The 23,363-nt window shown below is 39.7% G+C and overlaps 1 protein-coding gene across 8 annotated transcripts in view; it reads left to right on the top strand.

The window, feature by feature from the left end:
- LOC147578968 (uncharacterized) overlaps positions 1–23,363 on the top strand; it is a 98,254-nt gene that overhangs the window by 72,621 nt on the left and 2,270 nt on the right. For all 8 annotated transcript variants that reach the window (XR_015253414.1, XR_015253413.1, XR_015253412.1 and 5 more), the window contains 2 exons: positions 14,901–15,108; positions 18,828–18,918. Coding sequence is in view for 1 of the 8 variants with exons in the window: in XM_086712583.1 (XP_086568709.1) it covers positions 15,048–15,108; positions 18,828–18,918 (152 nt within the window). In the remaining 7 variants the exon portion in view is untranslated. The remainder of the gene's footprint in view (positions 1–14,900; positions 15,109–18,827; positions 18,919–23,363) is intronic.

The following is a 23,363-nucleotide window of genomic DNA, read 5'->3' as shown; positions in this document are numbered from 1 at the left end:
TCCCAAATCCAGTCATTTGTTTTGCTTCAGTGTATTTAGAAGGCATTTTTATTTCTTTGTTGCCTTTGTGTCTAGCAGTCTGTTCCCCTCCAATCCACCTAATCCCAGACCTGACGTTTTCTCTTGTGGCTGTAAAATATCATTCTTTACCATTAACAAGCAAAATTAATCCGTTTGCTATTTTCTTGGGGGGGAGTCCTTCTGTTTAAAAAAGGGACCGTTCAGAGAGTGACCAGTGGTGTCATTTTACTCATTGTATATTGTACTGTTGACGAGTCAACAATTTCATTCAATTCCACAAAAATTTACAGTAGACCTACTGGGAGCATTTTTATGGTGCCGGGCTCAAGAGACATGACAAGTGGCAAATGCGAGGATTTTCAAGGGTTTTAAAATCACTAACAGTCCACCACGAAGGAGTCACGTATGAAGTTTTCAAAATGTTATTCTCCCTAACAGAGAGTACTTCTAGCATAAAATAATTCGGCTAATGTTGGTCAGATGATTTTTTTTCTGGTGATTTGTGTGACAAAATAATAGAGATGCTCTAGAAACAGTAAGCGCTCCGATGCTGACTTTCTGGCTAATTGTGAAAGTTTTGTAGCATTCGTGTTCAGGCGAATTGGAAGACTACCAAATGTAGTGTGGCGGCACATGGCCTGGTGATGCATTCCATGCTATTTGTATTGACACCACCTCTCCATATGACTCTGGAACATGGAGAGCTGCTTGATAAAATAACTCTGACTAGAATGCCTCTAGCATTAGTATTTCTGGGGCCATCACCACTCTGTATTGGGTTTCAGCAAGCATTATTTGAGCACCCCCTCCTACGTGCCAGGCATTCCCTCCAACCCAGTGAGGTGGGTCCGTGAGCCATGTTTTATGGACCAGTAACCAAGGCTGGGGGTGGAGAAGGATGTGCCTAGGTTGAAAGTTGGCACCATACTTCAAGGCCTTCTTTGCCAGAGCAGGTGTTGCCATATCCATCGCATTCCACTTTGCTACAGACTTGGGGACTGTGATCGTGGGAGTTTTAGATGAATTTAAACTCTTTCCTCAGACAAAAGGATTTGCTAAGTTGCAGGGACTACGGGGAAAGAATTTATTCTCCCCTGCTTCACTCCTAAGGAAGTAAGAGAAGAGGTGCTTTAGAATGACATAGATTATTCACAGGCACATCCATGCAATAAACTTCATTTAGCTCATTTTGTGGAGACTAAAAATTATCCTCCCCAAATATTAAGCATTTAGTTCATTTAAAGTCAGCCGTTAGGCTTTAAAAAAAATTGGCTTTAAAATGTTTGTATTTACATATCTTTCACTTGAAGTTTGTAAATAATTCTGTTAACAGAGTCGAAGTCAGAGGTACCCCTTCTCACCTCATACACTTTCATTGGTGGAAGACAACCAATGATAAATGTGCCTCCATGTTTTATAATCCCTGCTCTTGAAACCAGATATGAGCACAGAGTCTGTCAGATTTCTATTCCATAAGGAATTGTCCAGTTGTTTATGCCAAATGAGCTTAAGGAAGTATGTGGAAAAAATCTTTTTGATAAATATATACGTATATGTATGTATGTAAATATATATGTATGTATGTAAATATATACACATAATTATATAAATATAAATATGTATGTATATTATATATATATATATATATATATAAAATACAAGTTGTGTGAGGTTACTGAAATATGAGAGAAAGACATCACACTACTTGCAAAACCCATCTTAGTTCTCGTTTCCTGATTTATTATGAGAACAAAAAATTATCACGGGTTGAACAAAAAGTAAACCTTTGCAAAATTAGCATAGGAGGTTCTAAAAGTTTGGAATGGAGAGATATATTTTCAGTTGGAGATTTGGTCCCCTTTTTAAAAGATGATTCTTTTGGTCTGTGAACTCTCAGAGTTTGGCTCAGAGGAGTGTGATAGGTCTAAAGCCATGTCTGTATCCGCCCACAGGGCCTCGAAGCCTGCCTGAAGCACAGTCGGTACTGAGGAAATGTTTGTTAAACTAGACTGCGACTATTACCATTAAAATAGAGCTAGGAACACTGAACTCGGTACTTTATTATAAGGTCCTGGTGTCTGCATTAAGAAAGAAGTCTAAGGTTCAAAGTTAGAAAAGAGAAAGGCGAAATTGAGATAGGTAGATAGAAAGATAGGTAGGTAGGTAGGTAGATAGATAGTAGACAGACAGAGAGATGATAGATAGATTCCATATCTACTATAGAATCCTGTTGAAAATGACCCAATTTTCCCTTTACTTTTAGCTCTAACTCTAAGCCTGCCAATTCCCTCCCACCCTGAATTGGTTACTGATAACTTCCTAACCGCTGAACTAGTTTTTCTGAACAGACTAGAAAATCTAATCAAAGTTATCAGATTGGTTTATGTTTATAGGAAGACAGAAAAATGATTCGCAATATTCATTTGGGGAATGAATGAAAGGCAGCTAGAGGGGATCGTGTAGACTCCGTGGCATAAGAGCATTCACAAGAAAATGAGAAATTGCTATTGTGATTCTCACTGCAGCCCAAGTCCTTCGCAGCAGAGAACATGAAAGTGTGTAAGAAAACAAGACCTACTGCGAGCATCCTCCCTAAGAGATGCTAAGCAACATGGAAGAGCAAGTTTGACCAACATCTCTTCTAAGTACATAAATACTTGACAATTCATTAACCATTTGAGTCCTGCTTGATGATGATTAAACCCTTAGGTGGATGTGAATCAGCTTTACTATGTGGAAACATGGAGAGAAACAGTTATGAAAAATATGATCCAATTTCTGAAAATACAGGCCAATTAAAGTTTGAGATTTAATTTAGGAATTTTTACTCTGTCTGCATGATGTATATGTTAGTGATGATTTCTCTCCCCTCATTCTTCATCTTCATAAGCAAAAGGAGATTTTTTACTTATTGACGTATTACTGAAGAATCTAGCTTTTCTCCAAAATTACACATTTTTTTGCATAAATGTGCCTAATTACCTGAATTCAGTTTTGATTAGCAGTGTTAATTGATGCAGCTGTGGATGGTATCTGTTTACCTAAATTACCATGTGCAAACAGCAATATGTCTGGAAGTGAATATGCTAAACTGAAAATACTAATTAGCTAAGACAGATTGTTATTCAAGTCACATCGTGGAGCTTTCTAATGAAAGCCTGGATGTGTCAGGGTTTTATGATATTCAGACAGAAATGTCTATATTACATATGATTTCTAAATTTAATTCATAAGAACAGATGGGATGTCAGCCAGGGTTCTTCCGCCTTATTCCAGTATTAATGTGAATATTTGACTCAACTGGAGATATATTCAAAGGTTTTTTTGTTAAGAAACTCATCATGTGCTTTGGTAGTGTGCCAGCCCTGCTCATCCAGACTCATCTATTTCTTGACCAATGTATTTCCAGATTACATCCACCTACTGTCCCAAAGATGAAGATAAATAAACCACCTTGCAAATTTGATCACATCAACTGATTAATTTAATGAAATCCAATAGTAGGAATGTTAGTTAAACAGACAGCTTACAGTGAGTAGCATTTTAGGAGGTGTTTTCTTTTTGCATCCCAAATAACTACTGCTAATAATAACTTGATCATACGATTCTTAAGAAGCAATGAGCGGGTTGCAGTGCTAAAAGGTAAGTTCTCCTTGCCTTCCTGTTGTCTCATCTTCAATCATTTAAAAATGGATAGCAAAGTGGCACTTCTTTTCAGGTGCCCAGTTTTAAAGTATTATAGCTTTTACTGTGTCTTTGATTCCCATTACCTGTGTCCTAAAGCATGACCTGCTTTGCTTAAGGTTTCTCTCCAAAGAAAGCATTAATCTTTCACTGTCTGCTGTGGCACTCAGCGCTCCTTAATGGCAACGTAACTTAGAGGTACCCAAAGATTAGAGTACAAATCCTACACATCATATTGTGAAGAATAATGGACCCATCCTCCCTTTCCCAAGAGGCTGAATAACTGTGCTTAATACATAATAAGTCTCCTCTTCCCAAAGGCTGTGAAAGTAAGGCCTCTTGACTCAGACTTAAGAGTTTAAGATCCCTTATTAGATATTTTAAGATGCCATGAGCAAAATGGGGATAATTTTCATGATGCAAATTTGAACATAATTATAGTTTGGCATATTTAATTTAGGTGTAAGTGAGAGTTATAATTACCAAAAATTGAATTATTTCAATTATGCTAATTTCTACTCCCAAAGTTTTGTGTCACTTGGGTTCTCTAAGATAGGTTTAGATCCAGCAAAATTACAATGGAATCTATACTAAAAATAAGGAATTTGTGGAAATGACTCTGCTCCCATTACTTTTTGGCCCCAGAAATGTTAAAGTACTATTAAAAGGCCCAGGAAACCATGAAGTGCTTGAAATAGCTTAAATCACGGTGGAAAAGGGGACTAGTCCTGCTTGGGCCGGTAGTCTTCCATTTTCTGTATCAATACCTATGGTAGCATGATTGCTATTTGCTGTGTAATCAATGAAGCTAATCCCAGTATTTTTAAAATAAAATGTGTATAATCATTATGGTAATTTAATAGTGTGCTTTGAGAAATCACCTTCAGCATTGTCTTGCCTTTGTCATTCTAGCGTTCGTCTTTTCAAAAATGCTTAGTGCAAAATTCCTTTATTTTTTTAAATGTCTCTATTTCTTGAGAACTTGGGAGTATTGTATTTCCCAGTAGTTAAAGGTAGTAGTTAAAGGTATCCCCATGTTCTGTGGATAGTCTTGGGAGTTCACTGTTAAAGAACCAAAACGTGTGTGTATGCACGTGTGTGTACATTCATTCATAAAATCGCCTAAATGAAGAGATGAATGTAGACATTATAGTCCACCCACCCGTTTGATTGTCGGGTGCGTTTACTTTTGTGCTGCTGTGTTCACTAAAGCAACTGCTAAATAAATATAAGTCTTCTTTCAGAGCATAGATAAAAGAAGAAAAATCCTCCCTGCCAAGTTCAGCCATCTCTTCTATTCCAAGTGATGTTTGGGGCACTCTTTGCTCGCCATGAGATTTCCTAGAGACTTCCTAGATATCCACAACCCAAAAGTTGTGGGTTTTTTGTCTCCATGTGTAGATGTGAACTTGTCTTGTGTCAGAATCTTTTCTATCATCTTTGTTGGCAAATGTTAGCCCTTCTACACAGTAACCTTAAAATAGGAAAACAGGTCAGTGATGTGAAAGGTAAAATAGAGTTACAGAGTTTTATCAGACATTCCAATGAATTGTCTTTAGGCAAATCACTTAACCTTGGTGTGCAAATTAGTTAATTTTAAGAATAAATACAGCTATCTTTCTGACTTATTAAGGATTTATCACTTGTGCCCAAGGTTGAATAGATCTGTAAATGAAGTGTATGAATCTTTTCTTTGAACTCTAATTGGCATGTGGGGGAAGCAGGTCAGACTGAGTTAAAGGCTGAGAGACTTAATCCTTTGAAGAAATTTTGATTTAGTTTTATTACTTCTAAGTATTGCTAATGTATTCAAAGACTAATTTGACTCTTTGACGGCTTCATGTATGCTGGTTTCTTTTCAAAAGGGTAGACTGTAGACTCCCTGAGGGATATCTTTGGCTTTTTTGTTAAGCCTTCCCCTGTACCTTCACATATTTCTATCACATGAAAAATGGTATGCACACAGTAGGAACACTCAGGGTACACCTTGAGTGAACTGTGGGTGCCAATGAGTCAAAGTCATGGCCATTAACCCCTTTTATAACTCTCCATAACCTGCATTGTAAGATACTATATATTACCTGACCCAGAGGTAATAAACCCTCTGAAGATACATGAAAAACTTTTAAAGATATATTTTGAAAAAGTTGCATATTTTTTATCAGTTTATATTTGGTCAAAGGAGCCCTAACACTTTACAAGGACAGAATTTATTTGAATTTGCTCTTTGAGAAGTGTAACATATGCTACACTTGAATTAATGCAAATTTCAGATGAATACGATTTGACTTGGTAACCAGGGAGACCTGAATGTAGATTTGGCCTCTGTCACTTTAGCAGTGTGACTTTGGGGCACTTCTTAATTCTTTTGGGCCTTAGTTTACCCATATGCAACAGAGAGATAATAATACCTACTTAAAGTGGTATTACGATGAATAAACCACATGATGTATATAAACACCTTAACTCAATGCCAATCATCAAGTTGACTCTGTAAATAATAGATACAATTATTTTATAAAATACAGCTCTGCATCAAAAACCAACAGAGATAATTAGAGAAATTTTCTTAATGTGGCATTCATTAACTCTTAAAGTCTTAGGCAGTATAGTGGTTCAAATTTCCCACCAGTATATATAAAAGCCCATTTTGTCCCAGGTGTATACGTGTGCGTATGTGTTCATACACATGCACATATCATTTATGTAGAAAGAATGAAATTAAACATCTGGCTTTTCAAGGTATGTTGTACATGAATATACCTTCCTTCTTTTCTAATAATTTCTTACAGCTGTGTAGCATTTCATGCTCCAAAATTATTCTGTACACATTATCATATGTAATCTTCACAGTACTGAGATAGGACAAGTGACATTTCATTCTTCTTTATGAATGAGATATGCGGAGATGTGAAGGGACCTACCCAGTGTCTCTTATTACAGTGAGGGTCAGGGAAGAAATGAAGATAGGAGAATACGTTCAGAGACTTTTTGTGGACTGTTTGGAAAAAAGAAGCTAGTAATGCTGTTTTCTCCATGCAATATTAACAGAGCAACGTCCTATGAAATATTACTACATTTAAGTATAGGGCCCAGGGATGAGTATATTGTGAAATCCAGGACATTATCCAGGTTTTGACAGGTGGTGTGGAATTTGTTTCTCCTCGATAAAGATGTATTAAGAAATTCTGACTCATCGCATTGTTCACGACAGTTAAAGATTATTATTTTCATTGTTACTGCTAGGGTTTATATGGAAATGAGGCGAGCCATATTTTGAAAAGCTGGGACCAGGAATTTGGGTCTCCCTTAGGCCTGGCCAAAAGCCCAGAGGTCGAAACATGGGTGTGTGTCTAAGGATTTCTTAAGAAATTAGCACTGGGAGCCAGATGTTCGAAAAACCTATTCTTCCTTCATATAAGGAGCCGGTAATAGGAAACAGAAGATGACCCAAGGAAAATCATTTCAGTCATCATCATTTATTATGTGTTATGTTGGGTTACATTATTTCACTGATTCCACAAATATCTTATAAACACTTTGTATTTGTGAGGTATTGCAAAAGGTACTGTAGGAATATAGAAAGTATAAGACACAACTTCACCTTGAATAACTACCGCATTATTATATACCTACTATTACAACAGGATATAGTTTAAGTGGCAGATTCTGCCTCCTTTAATTTTAAGGCTATTAAGTGTTACATTTATTCATTCAACAAATATTAGTTCCTCCTTGCATTGGTAGTGGAATGCAAATATGGTCTGTGAAATTAGATGACCTGGGTGTAGATCATTGGTTCTCCACTAATTAGAGGTGGGGCAAATTATTTGAATCTCCAGCTTGCTTATCTATACAATTGAGTTGATCATAATAAGATCAATATGGGGTTAACAATCATTATAAGGCGCTTCCCACCGTGTGGGGCACACGCAGGTGCTATCATTTCATGAAAGTGAGTGCTTCTCCGCTCAAGGGATGTAAAAGTAGTTGGAGTGGAAATCCACACACCTAGGGCAACTGGAGATTTCTACATGGCATTTAAGTAAGTACAGTCTAACATGGTCAGACTCCATAGGTGCTGACAGAATTTAGAAATAGGAAAGGTTTTTTAGAGAAAAGGAAAACAATAGCAAAACTGTTTTCTGAACCGTGTCGTGTCTAGATTCCAGCCATGCCGTTGTTCAGTACATACAGCCTGATGAGCATCTCCCTAGAGACCACTGTTAATTTGAGAACCTACAACATCTGTGTGGTTTAAATAGGACCAGAGCCCAAACCTACAGCCACATAGAACACGATTTCCTATTCAGTGTGGCTGAATAGGACAGCGTCCATCCCTGGGCTTTGATCAATGAACTACATGGACCTAATTGATGCTGGGTTGTTGCCTTTTCAGACTGCAGGCATGGTAGAGTTTTGGTGTATGTGGACTCTTTCTGGGTTCTTATGTCCAGAAATTCCAAATTAGATTTTTGTCATTAGCTCGTCAAGCTTGTCTTAAGCCCACTTAATGAGGTCTGCCGGTGGAATGTCTTTTATGTTCTGTGGCCTTTATGCTTAGTCTCAGCTACTCTCAACTGTGGCTGAGAAGTTAATGAAGTCACCACAGTGCTCGCTTGTCTGCTGCTTTTGAAAACACACCTCGTATGTGTTTGGGTATTTAAATTCTGTTTTCTAGCTTTTAGGGTTTATATCCTCGTGGTGCATTCAAGTGCTATGGAAATAAGACCAGATGGATGTGACAACCAGCCATTCGGGAAATTACATACACATTACATTTTAGAAAACCAGCGTACATATGTCTATCTGGATGCGTTCATATGCTGGATTATTTTTGTTGCAGCCAAATGGTTGAGATTTCAGTGAGGCAGTTACCTAGAATGTCAGCTTGAGAATTCCTTTCAGAGGAAAAGCAGGGTCCGCAGTGAGCTGTTTTGTCAAACACAGTGAACGTGGGGACAGAGTTAAAGGTCCCGCTGCATTTCTCTACCTTCCTTTAGTTTTCTCCAGAGTACTCATCAGTCCAGACATTATATTCTTAATTTCTTTACTGCCTACCCTCCCCCCAGATTCAAGGAGAGGAAATTCTTCTGCTTTGTCTAATACTTGTAGTGCTTGCCACATAGTAAGCACTCTACATATGATAATGAATAAATTGGCTATTGCTGAGATAATGAAATGGTATTTAATCTCCCCTTGTGCTAAAAGCCAGCAGAACGTGGAGGTTTTCTTTTGTCTCTGAAATGATGAACATGTAATCGTGAGCAATGGTGATGATGGGCATGATCATGCCTGTCACTTGCTACGTGCTAGGTACTGGTCCAAGTGCTCACAGACCTTTTGTGTGGAGCCTGTTTGTCTCCCTAGCTTATGGATGGGGAATCTGAAGCACAAATACTCTGACATGCCAGAGCCAAGATTCAAACCCTTGGGCCTGCTCTTCTACACCCCGTGTGTTGTCAAAGGCTACTTTTAGGGTTGGAAAATAAGTTATCTCAGGAATTTATGCATCCTTTCATTTAGCAAAAATCATCCTGCAACTATGATCTATTAGTTCCGTGCTGTTCTTAAATATGCTATTTCGTGCAAGTATTCCCCTTGTACTCTAAGAAGTAGAAATGTGTAAAGGCAGTCACTTCTCTTATTTTATATTACTCTCTCCATTGATTTGCCCACCTACTTGGCTCTTCTGTGGAAGGGGAAAAAAAATGATGATAAATGCTGTAAATAAATACTCTGGGTTTCTATGCCAGTTAGGATATTGTGTTAACAATCCCAAAGCATATTGTCAAGCTAAACGGAAAAATTGGTACTGGGGATTCTACCTTGGCTTACTCATGGTTACTCAAGTTTCATTCTTACTGACACAAATGGGGATCGAATATTCAAATTTAGATCTGAATTCCAAATATATTAAAGAACTTTCAGCAACAAATGTGTCTGCCCAATTGGGGGTGGTTAAATTAAGATTAAAGATTGGTTTCTGTACCTCAGCACAGACCTCCCATGGTGTTGTATGCGTTGTCCCCGGTGAGTGCCAGAAGAAACGGAGAAGACAAAATAGAATTGTAAATCCCCTACAAATTGGTGAAATCACCTCCAGACACATAGGTCATCAGGAAGTGGACAGTGTATAGCATTCAATGACTAATAAATCTTCAGAAGAATGGCAGTTTTTAGGGATAATTTGTGTAGTGGGGGAACAGTGTTCCATAGGAAGAGGGACCATATCCTCGTAAGAATTGGGAATTTTGTTCATGACCTGTGCATGTCCCTGAAACCTTTCCTATTGTCCATCCACACGGCCACATTATTTTACCAATTCATTTTTCTGATACTTCTTTCAGTCAGTCCAGATACCCAAGTCAGTCTTCCTACATTCCTTCTCTTAAATTTATCAGTTCCATGAAATCCCACTCAAAAATGAAATAGCCTTATTTGGGGCTTACATAATTCTATTGATTCCTTTTATATAATATGCATTTATATGTTATACATTCGTGATATTACCTAATTTGGTAGAATATCAATTCCTTGCCCCTACTGACTGAATGAGATAATTCATGCAAAATGTTTAGCAAATTAAGTACATGGTAACAAACCCCAATAATGGCAACCATTACCTGTAAACATACTCAAATACATTGGAAGAAACTTGGAGAAATCCATTTTAAACAAGGACTTTGGGATGAACTCATGATTTTTTCCGTTCAGGGTCAGATAAACAAAATCATAGGTTTCTCTTAAATTACACTCCAGGACTTTATCTCCATACTCTCTCTAGAATGCTTCCTTATACCTTCCGTTTCATACATTATGAAATCAACCGGTCCTCATGTAACAATCATCATCATCGTTATCATCATCACCATGATAACCATTTCTCCAAAAAACACTTAACAATATTTACAGAGTACTTTACACTTTATAAGGTACTTCCCTTTGTGTTTTCTTCTTCCCACAACTCTCTGTGGTTGACACTGCAAGTACAGAGGAAACAAATCACGTTGCTAGTGTAGGACAGATCTAAGATTCAGAGTCTGATTCTCAGATTGCATATCACAATGATGAATGGGAGATCTGTGCAAAAATTGTACTGCAGACAATTTTTAATAACACCTGCAGGCATATCTCACCTTCAGAGAACAAATTTTGGAAATAATATTTTTGAACTAATCAGTGATTGAGCCTGACCTTAAGGAATGTAGACATTCTCTCTTGTATGTCTCCAGGTGGTGACTGTGGAAAGGGTTCTGAGACCTTGGTTTCCAGCTGCCCCCAAAGCTCTTGCAGCAGACAGAAAAGCAAGCAGGTAATCAGGGTATAGAGTTAAGAACATCTGCTTTCTTATCAGGACTGTAATGTGACAAGGCCAGAAATATGACGGGTTATGGCATTTTTTTAAAGACTTAACAGTTTTAGAGCAGCTTTAGGTTTACAACAATATTGAAAGGAGGGTACAGAGACTTCCCATATACCCCCTGCTCCACACATGCACAGCCTCCCCCGTTATCATCACTTGCTAGAAAGGTACTTGTTTTCTTTTTTTAACCAAGGATGAACCTACATTGACACATCATAATCACCCAAATCCATAGTTTACCTTAGGGTTCACTCTTGGTGGTGTACATTCTGTGGGTTTGTACAAACAGCATAATGACATCTATCCATCATTGTAATATCATGCAGAGTGTTTTGTCACCCTATAAATCCTCTGTGCTCTGCCTCTTCACCTCTTTCCTCACCCTACCTTTGGCAAACACTGATTTTCTTTCCATGTCCATAGTTTCGCCTTTTCCAAAGCATCATATAGTTGGAATCAAACAGTATGTAGCCTTTCAGATTGGCTTTTTTCATTTAATAATATGCATTTGAGGTCCCTCCATGTCTTTTCGTGGCTTGGTAGCTCATTTCTTTTTAGCACTGAATAATATTCCATTATCTGGATGTGCCACAGTTTATTTTTCCACTTACCTGCTTAAGGCCATCTCAGTAGCTTGGGTCATGGATTTCGATGAAGAAAAAATTCTAGGGATGAGCAAGTCTGTTCATTAACATGTCTAATACTGCAATGTTACCAGGACTCCACATAAATATGTCTAACAGCTTTACAGCGAGAGATAAATGAGGCATGGATGTTTACAAATTATTTGTGTCGTTGGATGGGATGAGAAATGGGAATATGCCAGTTTCCTATTGAAACAACAGTTCAGCAGTTGACAAAACATTCCAGATAACAGGAAGGACTGTCTGTGGGTGCAGTGTGAGTGCTTAGTCACTGCCAGGTAAGACAGGAAATGGAAGCAGATGATTAAATAGAGCTAAAGGAGATAATGCCTCAGCCATTATTATTATTATCCACTAATTATTGCTGTGTTTCCACGATATACCCCACATGTGGGTGCCGTCTTCATCCTCGAAGGGCTTATATCTGGGGTACACGAGCGGTGCTATTTTTGACTTGTTTTCCTAGTCATTGAGAATATTTGAAGAACATACTTGAGGGTTGGTGGGAGATTTAATGTTTCACATCTATGTTTTTAATTGAGGAAATGTTAGCGTCAAAGTAAATTTTGGAGATTTTGACTATTTTGCTGTGGTGGAAATGAAGAGAAAATATTTTGACCACATATGAAACAAATGAAGAAAAGCTTACCAACTGAATTTTAAAAATAACCATCGAAGGGCTGATTTGGAAGGTTTATTTTTATTTTATCAAGCCCTAACAGAACTCTAAGTTCTGAAAGCAGAAACTTTGGGGAGAATGATTTGGGTGGGTCGACAAAACAGAAAAAGGGTACAGAGTTTGCTGGAAGACAGGCCTGCCCATTCCCTGCTACTCACCTGGAAAGGTTTTAAACTCTGAAAACAACATAGAACAAACACATCTGCACATCATTAGCATTAAAATAAGGTCCTGTAAGAAGTCAGAATATCCTTTGGGAACAAATTGGTAGAGTCTCAAATCCTTTTCAAATTGCAGAAGAGAACATGTTTTACCTTCCCATCCTGTGACTGGTAGAGCCTTGAGAATACCTTGTGTATACATATGTATTTATTTGATTTGTAAAACAGGCCCTTTTCCTTCATAGCCAGAGGAGCCATTCCCAGAAAGCGTGCAGGCAGTCAAAACATTTTCAAATCCCAAAAGCCAAAGGAAACTAGCTTTTGGTTTATTTACCGGGCTTTGTCTTTCTAAACATTTTCTTTTTTAAACTGGCCCTAAAAGGGCAATAAACTGAGTCCCTAGTAGGCCTGAGAGGAGAAAAAAAAAGATAAAGATTAAAGGACATTCAGCAGGAATGTCCTGCAAATGATGTCTGCCTCAAGATGTATGGTCAGTGAGATAAGTCTAAACAGAAGAACAGTCTAGGACAATCTGTGCTCTCACAAAGCAGCTAAATGGTCTCGGCAACATGCTTATCACAAACTCAACCAGGTAGCATATTTGTCAAAAAAAACTTACATGAGGGTTTTTCTCCATCCCAATCTCATTACTATGTGTCAGCAGTGCATTAGGTATTGATGAGGAAATATAAACATTCAAGAAATCGAGTGGTATTTTTTTGCTGGACATGTAGCTGTTGACATAGAAGCAGGTATTAGAAAATGAAGGGTAAGTTCAAGATCTGTGTTCTACAGAAAGAGAATGAAGTGACTTAAACCAAGTTTGGAGTTTCAAATCTCTACAGAATTCCATATTTTGTAAAGAATGAGTCCTTCCCCTTTTAAATGCCAAGAGACCAACCCACACAATGTTTAAGTAATTAGCTTCAATCAAAAGTTCAAAGTTGAAAACAAATCGAGAAAATCGAATGGTATGATTGGCAAAGGACCCTTTCTTAGTGTCCTAAATGCTTTACTGAAGCCTTCAAAAATAACTAAATATTATAAGAACTGAAATAATGTAGATGGGGGTGCAGATGTAGGGACATTGACTGTGTTATGACAGTCCAGAAAGGGGCTTCTTCAGGGAATTCACCCGGATCAGATACTTTAAGGTGTGGTTGGATCCCGTAGATCCAGAACAAAACATCATATTTTGTGGCATCTCTCCTTAATAAATCTCTTTAGACCATACATTCATCTGCATATGTGCAAAGTGGGGGTGGGGAAGTAGGCTTACCAAATCCCAGAATTTAAAATTTATGGAGTTTTCACTAAAGTCATCGAGGAGGGAATAGGGCTACCTTTACTGAGTCTCTGCTGTATTCCAGGTATTTATTATTAACCTCTACTTGTCACAACTATCTAGAAATATAGATAACACTATCACTATTTTGTAGAAAGAGAAATATGAAGCTTGTTGTGTTTAAGGAACTTTTCCAAGGTTACTCAGATCAGATTTTTAAGTGAGAGTTGCTTTCAAAGACCGTATTCTTCCACTGACACCAAACGTGCAAGCTTACCACCTTGAGAGGCTGTCCCAACTTGAAATTTAATCAGGTCACCTGGTGGCTCAGTCTGTTAAGCATCGAACTCTTGATTTCAGCTCAGGTCATGATCTCACGGTTGTGAAATTGAGCTGGGTGTGGAGCCTACTTAAGATTCTCCCCTGCCCGCCCCTCCCCCACTCTCTCAAAAAATAAATAAATAAAAATAATCAGTGGTGGTTTTGGTCCATGGTTAACAAACGCAAAGTCCTGACCCCCTTTTCACAAAGCTCCTTGGGTCCTCTTGATAATTGAATTACCAGGCCTGGCATTTCTTATGCCATCTAGGGAAAGATAGAAAGGTAGCCAAAGGAGGGGAAAAAAACAAGAGAAAGAATATTGGATCTGTCTGCTTGGTGGTTTCTCTTAGAGGAAGTAAAAGGAAGACACTTTTCTTTTCTTCTCTTTTCTTTTTTCTTTCTTTTTTTTTTTTTTTTTTTCCTGTCTAAAAGGGAAAGGGTAGCATGGGGTAAAGGTAAATAGAGAATAGTGATGTCGTGACAATGAACCAAACAGCACAGGAGAATTGGCTTGGGCGTAATTTCTCCATCTCCCTGATCATCACATCCTTCACTGAATGAGAGAATATTCTGTTTGGCTTTCAGGCTGAGGTTGTCATGCAAGAAGTGTATATTAATTTCACATTTTCTCATAACTTTCTTTTGAGGATAAGCGTTTTGGTTTTCTGCTGTTTATTATTTCAAAGGCATCTATATGCTAATATATCTTATGCTAATTATTTTCATGTTTTCCCCTTAGGTTATGCTTCATATCACCCACCGGGGAGGATCATCTCTCATGAAAACTTCCAAATTTGATTTTGAAAATTATTCAGAAAAATTTAAGCCACGCTATCTCCCACTGTAGGAAAGAATATACTCTGGAGGTTCCTATAATTCAAAGAAAATGGACTGGGATAGCATTTGGGTTTGCATGCCACCAAAATCCTCTCGAGAAGGACATCCAGGTACACAAAGCATTTAACATTGTGACATTGAAGTGTTGGAAGAATAATTAAAATAAAAATCTAATAATGGTCTTTTTAGAAATTGCTAAACGACTATGTTTGATCCAGGGACGAGAAAGGGAAAAGCTGTTTTCATTCTCTTGGCATCTGAGGTGTAACTGCTTTACTGCTATAAATACCATATTTTGATTGTGTGTCATCACTTCTTAGCATCATTGCTGGAAAGTTCATTCTAATAATATTAATGCCTGAAGCTGAGTTTCTGCTGAAAGAAAGAATCCGGTAAAAAAGGAATTTCATATAATTAGCCAGTTTGATGTTTTCTTCCAGCTTTTTCTTTACAGCATTTTGTTTTTGTATTTTGTTGTACTTTGTTTTGAAAATAGGTTGCAATTTTGTTAAAAAAAAAAAAAAAAGGAAATTAGCCAATTAACCTGTCTTAAAAATATTTTTTCAGGCATCTTCTTTGGAAGATAAGCAAGGCCTAAAGAAATGATTTCTCAACATGAGATACTAAAACTTAGATCACTTTGGAGGGTAGTTTACATGTCTCCCTTGGTTAAGAATTAGGCCCCTCTTGTCCACAAGCACTGTCAGAGGCACAAGGAAAAGCCCCCCCCCCCCCCCCCCCCCCCCCCCCCCCCCCCCCGTTTCCCCAACCTCTGAATTGTGCTCTGTCCTGCTCAGCACTTAAGAAAACCAAAGAATCAAGCCCCGGGGGGGGGGGGGGGGGGCTTCATACTCCAGACTTAAGTTCATTTTGTGCCCCAGCCCCCTCTTCACCTGCTCCTCTCTCCACCTCTCGGTTGCTGCGCCTAATTTCATTTCTATTTTCTAAATGCTTTCACTTGGAGGCCTCCACAATGACTTCATTCTGGCACCTCAGCTGCTGCTCTTTCGCCTCTCGGCTCATGCGAATACCTCTTGAGCTCCAAGACAGCTGTGTCAGGAAGAGAGTTTCCTTTGAGGGTGGGAAGAAAGGTCTCCTTCTGCAAGGGTGCCGGACAAGCAAACGTGGCTCTCCTCCAGACAGGGGTGTGCTCAGAGCACCCCGACTAAAGACAGATGTAGACAGGTACCTGGGCAGCGTGTGCTAGGACTGCAGCCAGCATTTCACCATGTACAGTCATCACGTCTCCGTGAACAGGGAGAACCAGGGCTGGGGATACATTTGGTGAACTGGTTAGAAAAAATGATCGTCAGTTAAAGGTACAACAACAGTTTGTTGAAACCTGGCTATGTTCGGTACATTCTGATGAGATAAAAGACCTGCCGTAGTTGATGTGCTAATAAGCCTATGCGACCCCTCATTCTTTTCTTCTCGTGCCACTTATTTGCCCGTGACTATAACAAAATAGCCACGCATCTCCCCTTCTAAGATTGTGTGCAAAGAAGGATTCGACCTCAGTGCAGCCCCAGCTAAGAAGAAACTTTCTCTTCTCGCTCTTCTCTGAGCATAATTCAAAGACAACTCAAATAGAAAAGCAATTTGTGTGCAATTAGGCTCCAAAATTTATTAGGTGTAGGTGAACCATGCAATGCGATTAAGGAGGCTGCTGTGAGTATATTATTCCCTTCATGTACTAAATTCCATAAGGACAGGAAAGAGATCTATCAACAACTGTTAGCCTGTAGCTCTGGAAGGTGGCTGCATTTTGTGGACTGTCAGCAAATACTTGGTGGGCATGACTCAGTCTGTATTAGCAATGAAACTTGGTTCAACAACGCCCCAGAAATGCTGTGTGACCTGCGAGGAGTCGCATCCCTGGGTCCTGTAATGCTCATGGGGCATGCTTCAAAGCACAAGGCTTCGAATAATAGGGACTAGCATCACATAAGCCTGGAGTTGGGTTCCACATCAATACCTTCTAGTTTTCTGACCCAGATGAGTTTCTTGATCTCCTTGAGCCTCGTGCTCCTCATGGGTAATATGGAAGGGGAAAAAATTTTAAGTTAGCTGTGCAGATTAAGTTAAGCTGTGCAGATTAGTAAATGCTCAGCTAATGGTCACTACTTCTATTATCATTATCATTTTTACTAGTAATACTACTTTTAGGATTGTTCTTCTTATTATTAATGACATTAATGTTTGGGTGAAATGTCCAGAATTTTTCCTCATAGAGAACTTAGGTAGTGGGGATCAGGAGATACACACGTGAGATAGTGTTTTTGCTATGAAATGAAGAGGTGGAAACCTCGAGTTTTAAGGGTGATTCACCGGAAGCCTCTGTACCATCACAAAGTGTCCGTAAACACTTTTTGTGGTTAAATCTACCATGTTGCACAAGGTAAAAATAATTTTAAATCCAAACAAACGGTACTGCTTGTATCTAACCAATGCCAGACATTCAGGTAATATAGGAAAACAAGTCACTTGGAAGATAGATATTTTTATCCTCCCTGCCAAGAATTCAAATGTCCAGCTAATAAAACTGGCCTTTTCACTTGTCTTTGGGGTACCTGGGAGTATGAAAAGCCATTTTGTGAGTGGCTTTTTCCGTTGCTGGTAGCGGTGGTCGTTGATTACAGGATACAATTTGAAACTCCTGAAGGTTGTGAGGCATGGCATGGATCAGGACGAAGGCTTCCTGTAAGAAAAGCCATCTTGCTGGTTGAAAAGCCCTAGTGAGCTGCCAGGCCATCTTTGTGGAGCCGGAACATCGTAAGAAAGCCTGCGGTTGGGTCTGTAGGCCATTAAAAAGTTTCAGCCTCACTACTAAACAAAAGAGTCTTGCGTTTGCCTCAAAAACACACGCCCCTCACAAACAGAAAAGTCAGATGTTAATTAAGCCTTTGAAGGGTTAGAGTGGATCATGCCATTCCATATCAAAAAGTCAGTTTTGACTTCTAATTGCATGCCAAAACAAACCAACCAACCAACCAACCTGCAAACGTATTTGCTAACAAAGGTTCTTATTGCACACAAGTCGCATTTAAAGTAAAAAGACAAATCTTTTTTTCTTTGTATTTGGAATGGTTCGAAGCCCAACAGAGCCTTCATTGAGTCTATATTTGTATGTTCCATTTACTTTTTACCATTTCCTGTGGATTTCCTTCTTCATGAAGCCATCCCTCAAAGGAAATGCTGACAATAAATTAATGTCCATACCTTGGTATATTTTATGGTGTTTCATTTTAAGTATTCACACTTGGATTCAAGTGCAGCATCCTTTACCTTTGCTCAGCATATAGTAGAGGCTAAATAAATAGCAATTAAAAGAGACAGGCTCTCTAAAGTTACAGCAATATTTCCCTAGATTTTCTTATCATTCTGTCATTCTTCTGTGAAGTTCGTGTAATTTGTCCTCAAATGGGCAAGATTTGGGATTGTTCACAGTCACAAGTGAGAGAACAAAATAAGAGATTTTCATTTGTAAGATTGCCTTTCTCTTATCTATTGGTCTTGCCTCCCAGACTGTCTGTCTGTCTCTGGAAAGCAAAGTCAATAAAAATGATTAGAGCTGGCATCTCACAAATGTACACCCTTAAACCATGAAGCAGTAATGCTGTGCAGGAAATATTTTTCTGACCTTTTCAAATTGCATCCAACTGTCTCGGGAATTTCTCAGTGACTAGAGGTAATAAGGTTCAATCCGTTTTACTGGCTGGCTTCAAATTTAGTTCCTCCACATCTCTAACTTATCTATTCTTTGCATCTTGGCTCTGGCATCCATTCAGCACAGAAATCCATGCATCTAATCTTTTCTCCCTCTTCTCAGGTTTTGCTAAAGGATCACACTGTGGAATCTACAACCGTGACAAACTTCTGCACTTACTGCCCCTTGAAAAACAAAATATTGGCATGGGAAGGTTAGTGGGCATGTTGTCTTTTTCGGAAGCCCTTGTTGAATGTAATTAGCTTGTAGATTTCATCCCTGTCCTACACCACAGTTTTTACCTACGTGATTTATGCCTCAGTAATCTTCATTGTGTGAAACTTTTCCAACTTAACTATATCACAGGCACTCTGTAGAATATTAAAGGGGCAAATCTATGCGCATTTCTTTTGTGTTAAATTGATTTTGATTTTTTTTTTTTTTCTGCGAGTCCAAACGCAATGGGCATACTCTTCACCAGCAACCTGCACCCGCCCCCAGTAAGGACAGGAGTCATCCAAGTGTGACGCGCTAAAAGGCAGCTGGGCCGCCCCATTCGTCACCATGTTCCCTGACGGAGAACAGAAAACAGAAGCTGGGGACACATTTCTTGACCTCACAAAAGTGTTGGATGTCAGGAAGCCTTGACAAGGAGTTCAGAAATCTTGTCTTACTTTTCATAGTTAGAGCATCTCCGTGCTGTGATTCTGGGGAGCTACCAGAGTTTCCTCGTTCCTCCAGATTCAACACACACTGTTGTTCCCACCCATCGCCTGCGCCCTGCCTTCTGCAGCGGTGATTAGAATCTTGGCCGGAAGGTCCTGTAGTCAGTGGGGCTTGGAGCCTCTTTCTGGAGCCTCTCTCTGTTCATGGGCAAATAGCCACCAGGAGGAAGAAATCTTTTTGAAGTTGCCCTTCTAAGAGTCTGTGTTTGCTTGTACACTAATTGTCAAGTTTGATCATCATAAGATAATTGGCTTTATAGAAATGAGATCATTTCAAACATCTCTATTCAGAAAAAAAGTTTAAAAAAAAATAAGTTTAGAGGGTAGAGGATGAAGAACAGGCTGGTTTTTTTCACTCACGTGCAGCAATGTATTTTTTTTTTTCTTAAAAGAAAGTGAGTAGACTTATGCAAAAGCTCATCTTCATAATATAGCCTATTTTTTTTTTCATTTGACAAAACAAAAATAATGGAGTTGGTGACAGTTAAAAGAAAAGATACAAAGTATGTTTAAGAATGGGTGTTTTTTGAAGTTGCTATTTTGTCATATGAAATTCAATCCATCTTGCTACTAGATGTTGACCTGGAAAGGGACAACAGTCCTCATGTTATCCCTTTACAGCCTGGGTGTGGGTAGCTGGTATTTTGTTCAGTTAAGACGAGGTATTCGGGCAGTTTTGCAAAGTCAGACTTACCCACTGTTTGCCGTGCAGGGCAGCGTTTTTACCACCAGCCGGGGCAGAGTGAGGGCTTCCCGGGTGACAGTCGCTTGAATGGAACTGTGTGGTGCTCCTGACGGTGGTTCATGTAGGTGCGCATACGCCTGTGTGCACGCGTGCAAGCGCGTGTGAGGTGCGCAAGGTGTGCACACGAACTTGAGTGTGGCATCGGAAGACACCAAGCAGCTCCAAAACCAAGTGGCCTCTCAGCTCTGCCTGGGGACCTCAGGGTCTCAGTGGATTGCAGACTTTGCTCTGCCCAGGAACCCTCCCAGAACAGAGGGGGCTCGGCCTGCGGGCTCAGATTATTGTACAGTTGGCACCTCCTGTTTCCCGTTTCTAAGATCTTTCCTACTGGGGCGCCTGGGTGGCTCAGTCGGTTGAGCGTCCGACTTCAGCCAGGTCACGATCTCGCGGTCCGTGAGTTCGAGCCCCGCGTCGGGCTCTGGGCTGATGGCTCAGAGCCTGGAGCCTGTTTCCGATTCTGTGTCTCCCTCTCTCTCTGCCCCTCCCCCGTTCATGCTCTGTCTCTCTCTGTCCCCCCCAAAAAATAAAAACGTTGAAGAAAAAAAAAAATTAAGATCTTTACTACCATCGGGACCTGGAGGTAGAACAAAATCGGTGTCCAGCCCTTCCACTGCAAGTGTAAAGTGACTTGAATGTGGTGGGACAAAGGCATGAGGCAGCGCGGGGCTCCATTTGCCATGGCTTGTTTTGTTTTGCTGGGTAGTCTTAGATTTGGAGCGCGATTGGGGAACGAAGGGGGAATTGCCAGGTGGAGAGGGTAAGGGGGATGAGAGGCCTGATTAGCAGTGCGGTGGAGACTAATTACTAGTCCTTCCTTATTGGGTAACTGCTATTTCCTGGGTGTGGCCTGCATCGCTCAAAACCACCCTCGCTCTTCCGAGGCCCCCCAGGAAGACGGGTTAACTACTCGGTTTACCGGGGTGGGGGGGAGCGCAAAGTGAGGCGTGAGACCGTTGAAACGGAGTTTGTTTCTGAGCAGCAGGGCCTTTGTGTGAAGAGAGTTATTTTTACACGGAAAGGAAGGAAATAACTCGTACCCAGTGGGCTTTGACCTTTCCTCTTCCTCTTTCCCCCTCCTCTGTCACCTCCTTCCTCCTCTCGCAGGGCTTCTCCTCCTTTTTCTTTTCTCAAAGAGAGAATCAAAGGAGACCCAGCTGCTGAAACGCCATCCCACTGTGCCTCCTGCGACAGCGCATTCTTCTTTTCGTGCTTGCTGTTCAGCTACTTACTTGTTTTGAAAGTTTGATAAAGGGCGCCGAGTTCTGCCTCTAGTGGCTTCTATCATTTTCACATAAGGTAATTTTTATTACCTTAAAATAGTACTACAGACGGCAGAAGATGGCGATTACAGGCTGTCCTCACAAGTTCACATTCTGCCCCGCCTAATCTGCCCTTCCTTCGTCCGAGTTAATGATTTATCAGGGTGAAAGAATGGATTGAGGGAGGCAGAGACGCAAAGGTATTTTTGTGAGTAGCCCAGCAAAACCTGTTTCTCCAAATATTATGTTTCTAAATCAGGATTGAACTCCTTCAATTAAGGTCTCTTTTCTTCTTCTATTTGCCTTACATATCAATATTACAAAAGTAAACATGTATGATTGCCGAAGCAGGCTTGTTATTGTGGCCTTGGCTCGATGGAGATGTCGATGCCCGAGGATTCAATTTCGCTCTTACAGTGATAACTAATACGCTCCAATTTGTTTCTCAGGGAAGGAGCTTGGTTATTTATTCCAGGTAAACCGGGCTGCTTCTGTTGCCACAGCATCGAGTAGTCCCTGAAACTGAGGCTGGCCACCTGATGGGGCCTCCTTTGTTCCCAGGCATATCAGAAGACAGAAAGGACTCAAATCTTCAGCAGAGTGGTAGAATCTCAAAAGCTCAGTCACCACCGTTCACTGCAAATATATCTCTTCCTAGAGTGGGTGTTCTGGAAATTCAGACTGCATCTCACTTGCAATAAATAGCCCCCTTTAGAAATTTCAAACAGAACCCCGCAGGAAAAGCAGCATGGCTTTAGATGGAAAGATGATTTCAAGCTCTCTCTCTCTCTCTTTCTCTGAGGTCTCTTGAATATGCATGTGATCCCAGCCCAGAGTTCTTCCAGGAAAATCTTTATGTTTGCACAGGTCTCCTTCGATTCCCACTATCATCCTTATTGGAAATAAATCTAAATAAATCAAAATAATCTAAACAAGGATAAATTGTTCCGAAACTATCTGCCACACACAGTTCATCTCCCACACTTTGCATTCCATTACTGCTGAAGGAAGGGAAATGATGGCATCAGCTTTAAATCTATAGATTTAGTAGCGGGCACCTGCCTGTGCCTCTGTGATATACTGGCGATCTCCACTTATTGTTGGGGTTGCAGCAGTATTTATGTTTCCTTAATTGGAACCCCGCGGATACCCCATGGGATTTCCTCCCTTTGGCTAGACAGTATATCCATATAGACATAGAGCATAGCCACCGTGGCCTATTGTAATATTATAGTCAGAAATATCAACATGGGGATCAAAATTAAACCAACACCTGGGCTAATGGAGTTTCTAGACTGGCTTTTGATATTATTAAGAAGACACCATTTTTCTCAGTGTTTATCTTTGGAGTTAAAGCAATGTCAGCAGAAATTCAAATTGAATATGCTTTATCACAATGTTTCCTCTTCTGTTTAATTCTTCATCGGGTTGCTTCCAGAGGTGAGGGATGACTGATAAAATTACCAAGTACCCCACGTAACGGACAAGTAAACAAGAAACACAAGAGGTTTGGGCACACTATGTGAAAATGTTACCCTTTTATTATATCTTCTTCCTTTTTAAGTGAATGAATATGTTAAGATCAGCTTTACACAAATGCTTTGAAAGCTCAATTTTCTTAAAATTACATTAATTACGATGAAATTAACAAGTAAATCCCCTTTATGTTAACTTAGTGTCAAAACAGGATTCATCACCTGGGACATCAGAGGGCCCCTTCATTGTCTTTATTTGTGCTTCCTGCATTTGCATTTGCTTATCCCTTGTGCTATTTTTATTTTTGTCATTGGAGTTCATGAAGTCTTAATCATCAGCCCTCTAATTTTCCAGAAAAAAAAAAAAAATGTTGATTTATTGAACTGACTGCCGAAAAAGAAGAGGAAGACGAAGATGAAGAAGATCAATCTGACATTGTAGGTTAATAGTAGGG

This window comes from Puma concolor, chromosome B4 (genome assembly GCF_028749965.1).
Source record: "Puma concolor isolate L17-30 chromosome B4, mPumCon1.1.hap2, whole genome shotgun sequence".
In the NCBI taxonomy this organism is placed as follows: Eukaryota; Metazoa; Chordata; class Mammalia; order Carnivora; family Felidae; genus Puma; species Puma concolor.
Note: the sequence above shows the minus strand (reverse complement) of the source record. Positions and strands in the feature narration are given on the sequence as shown.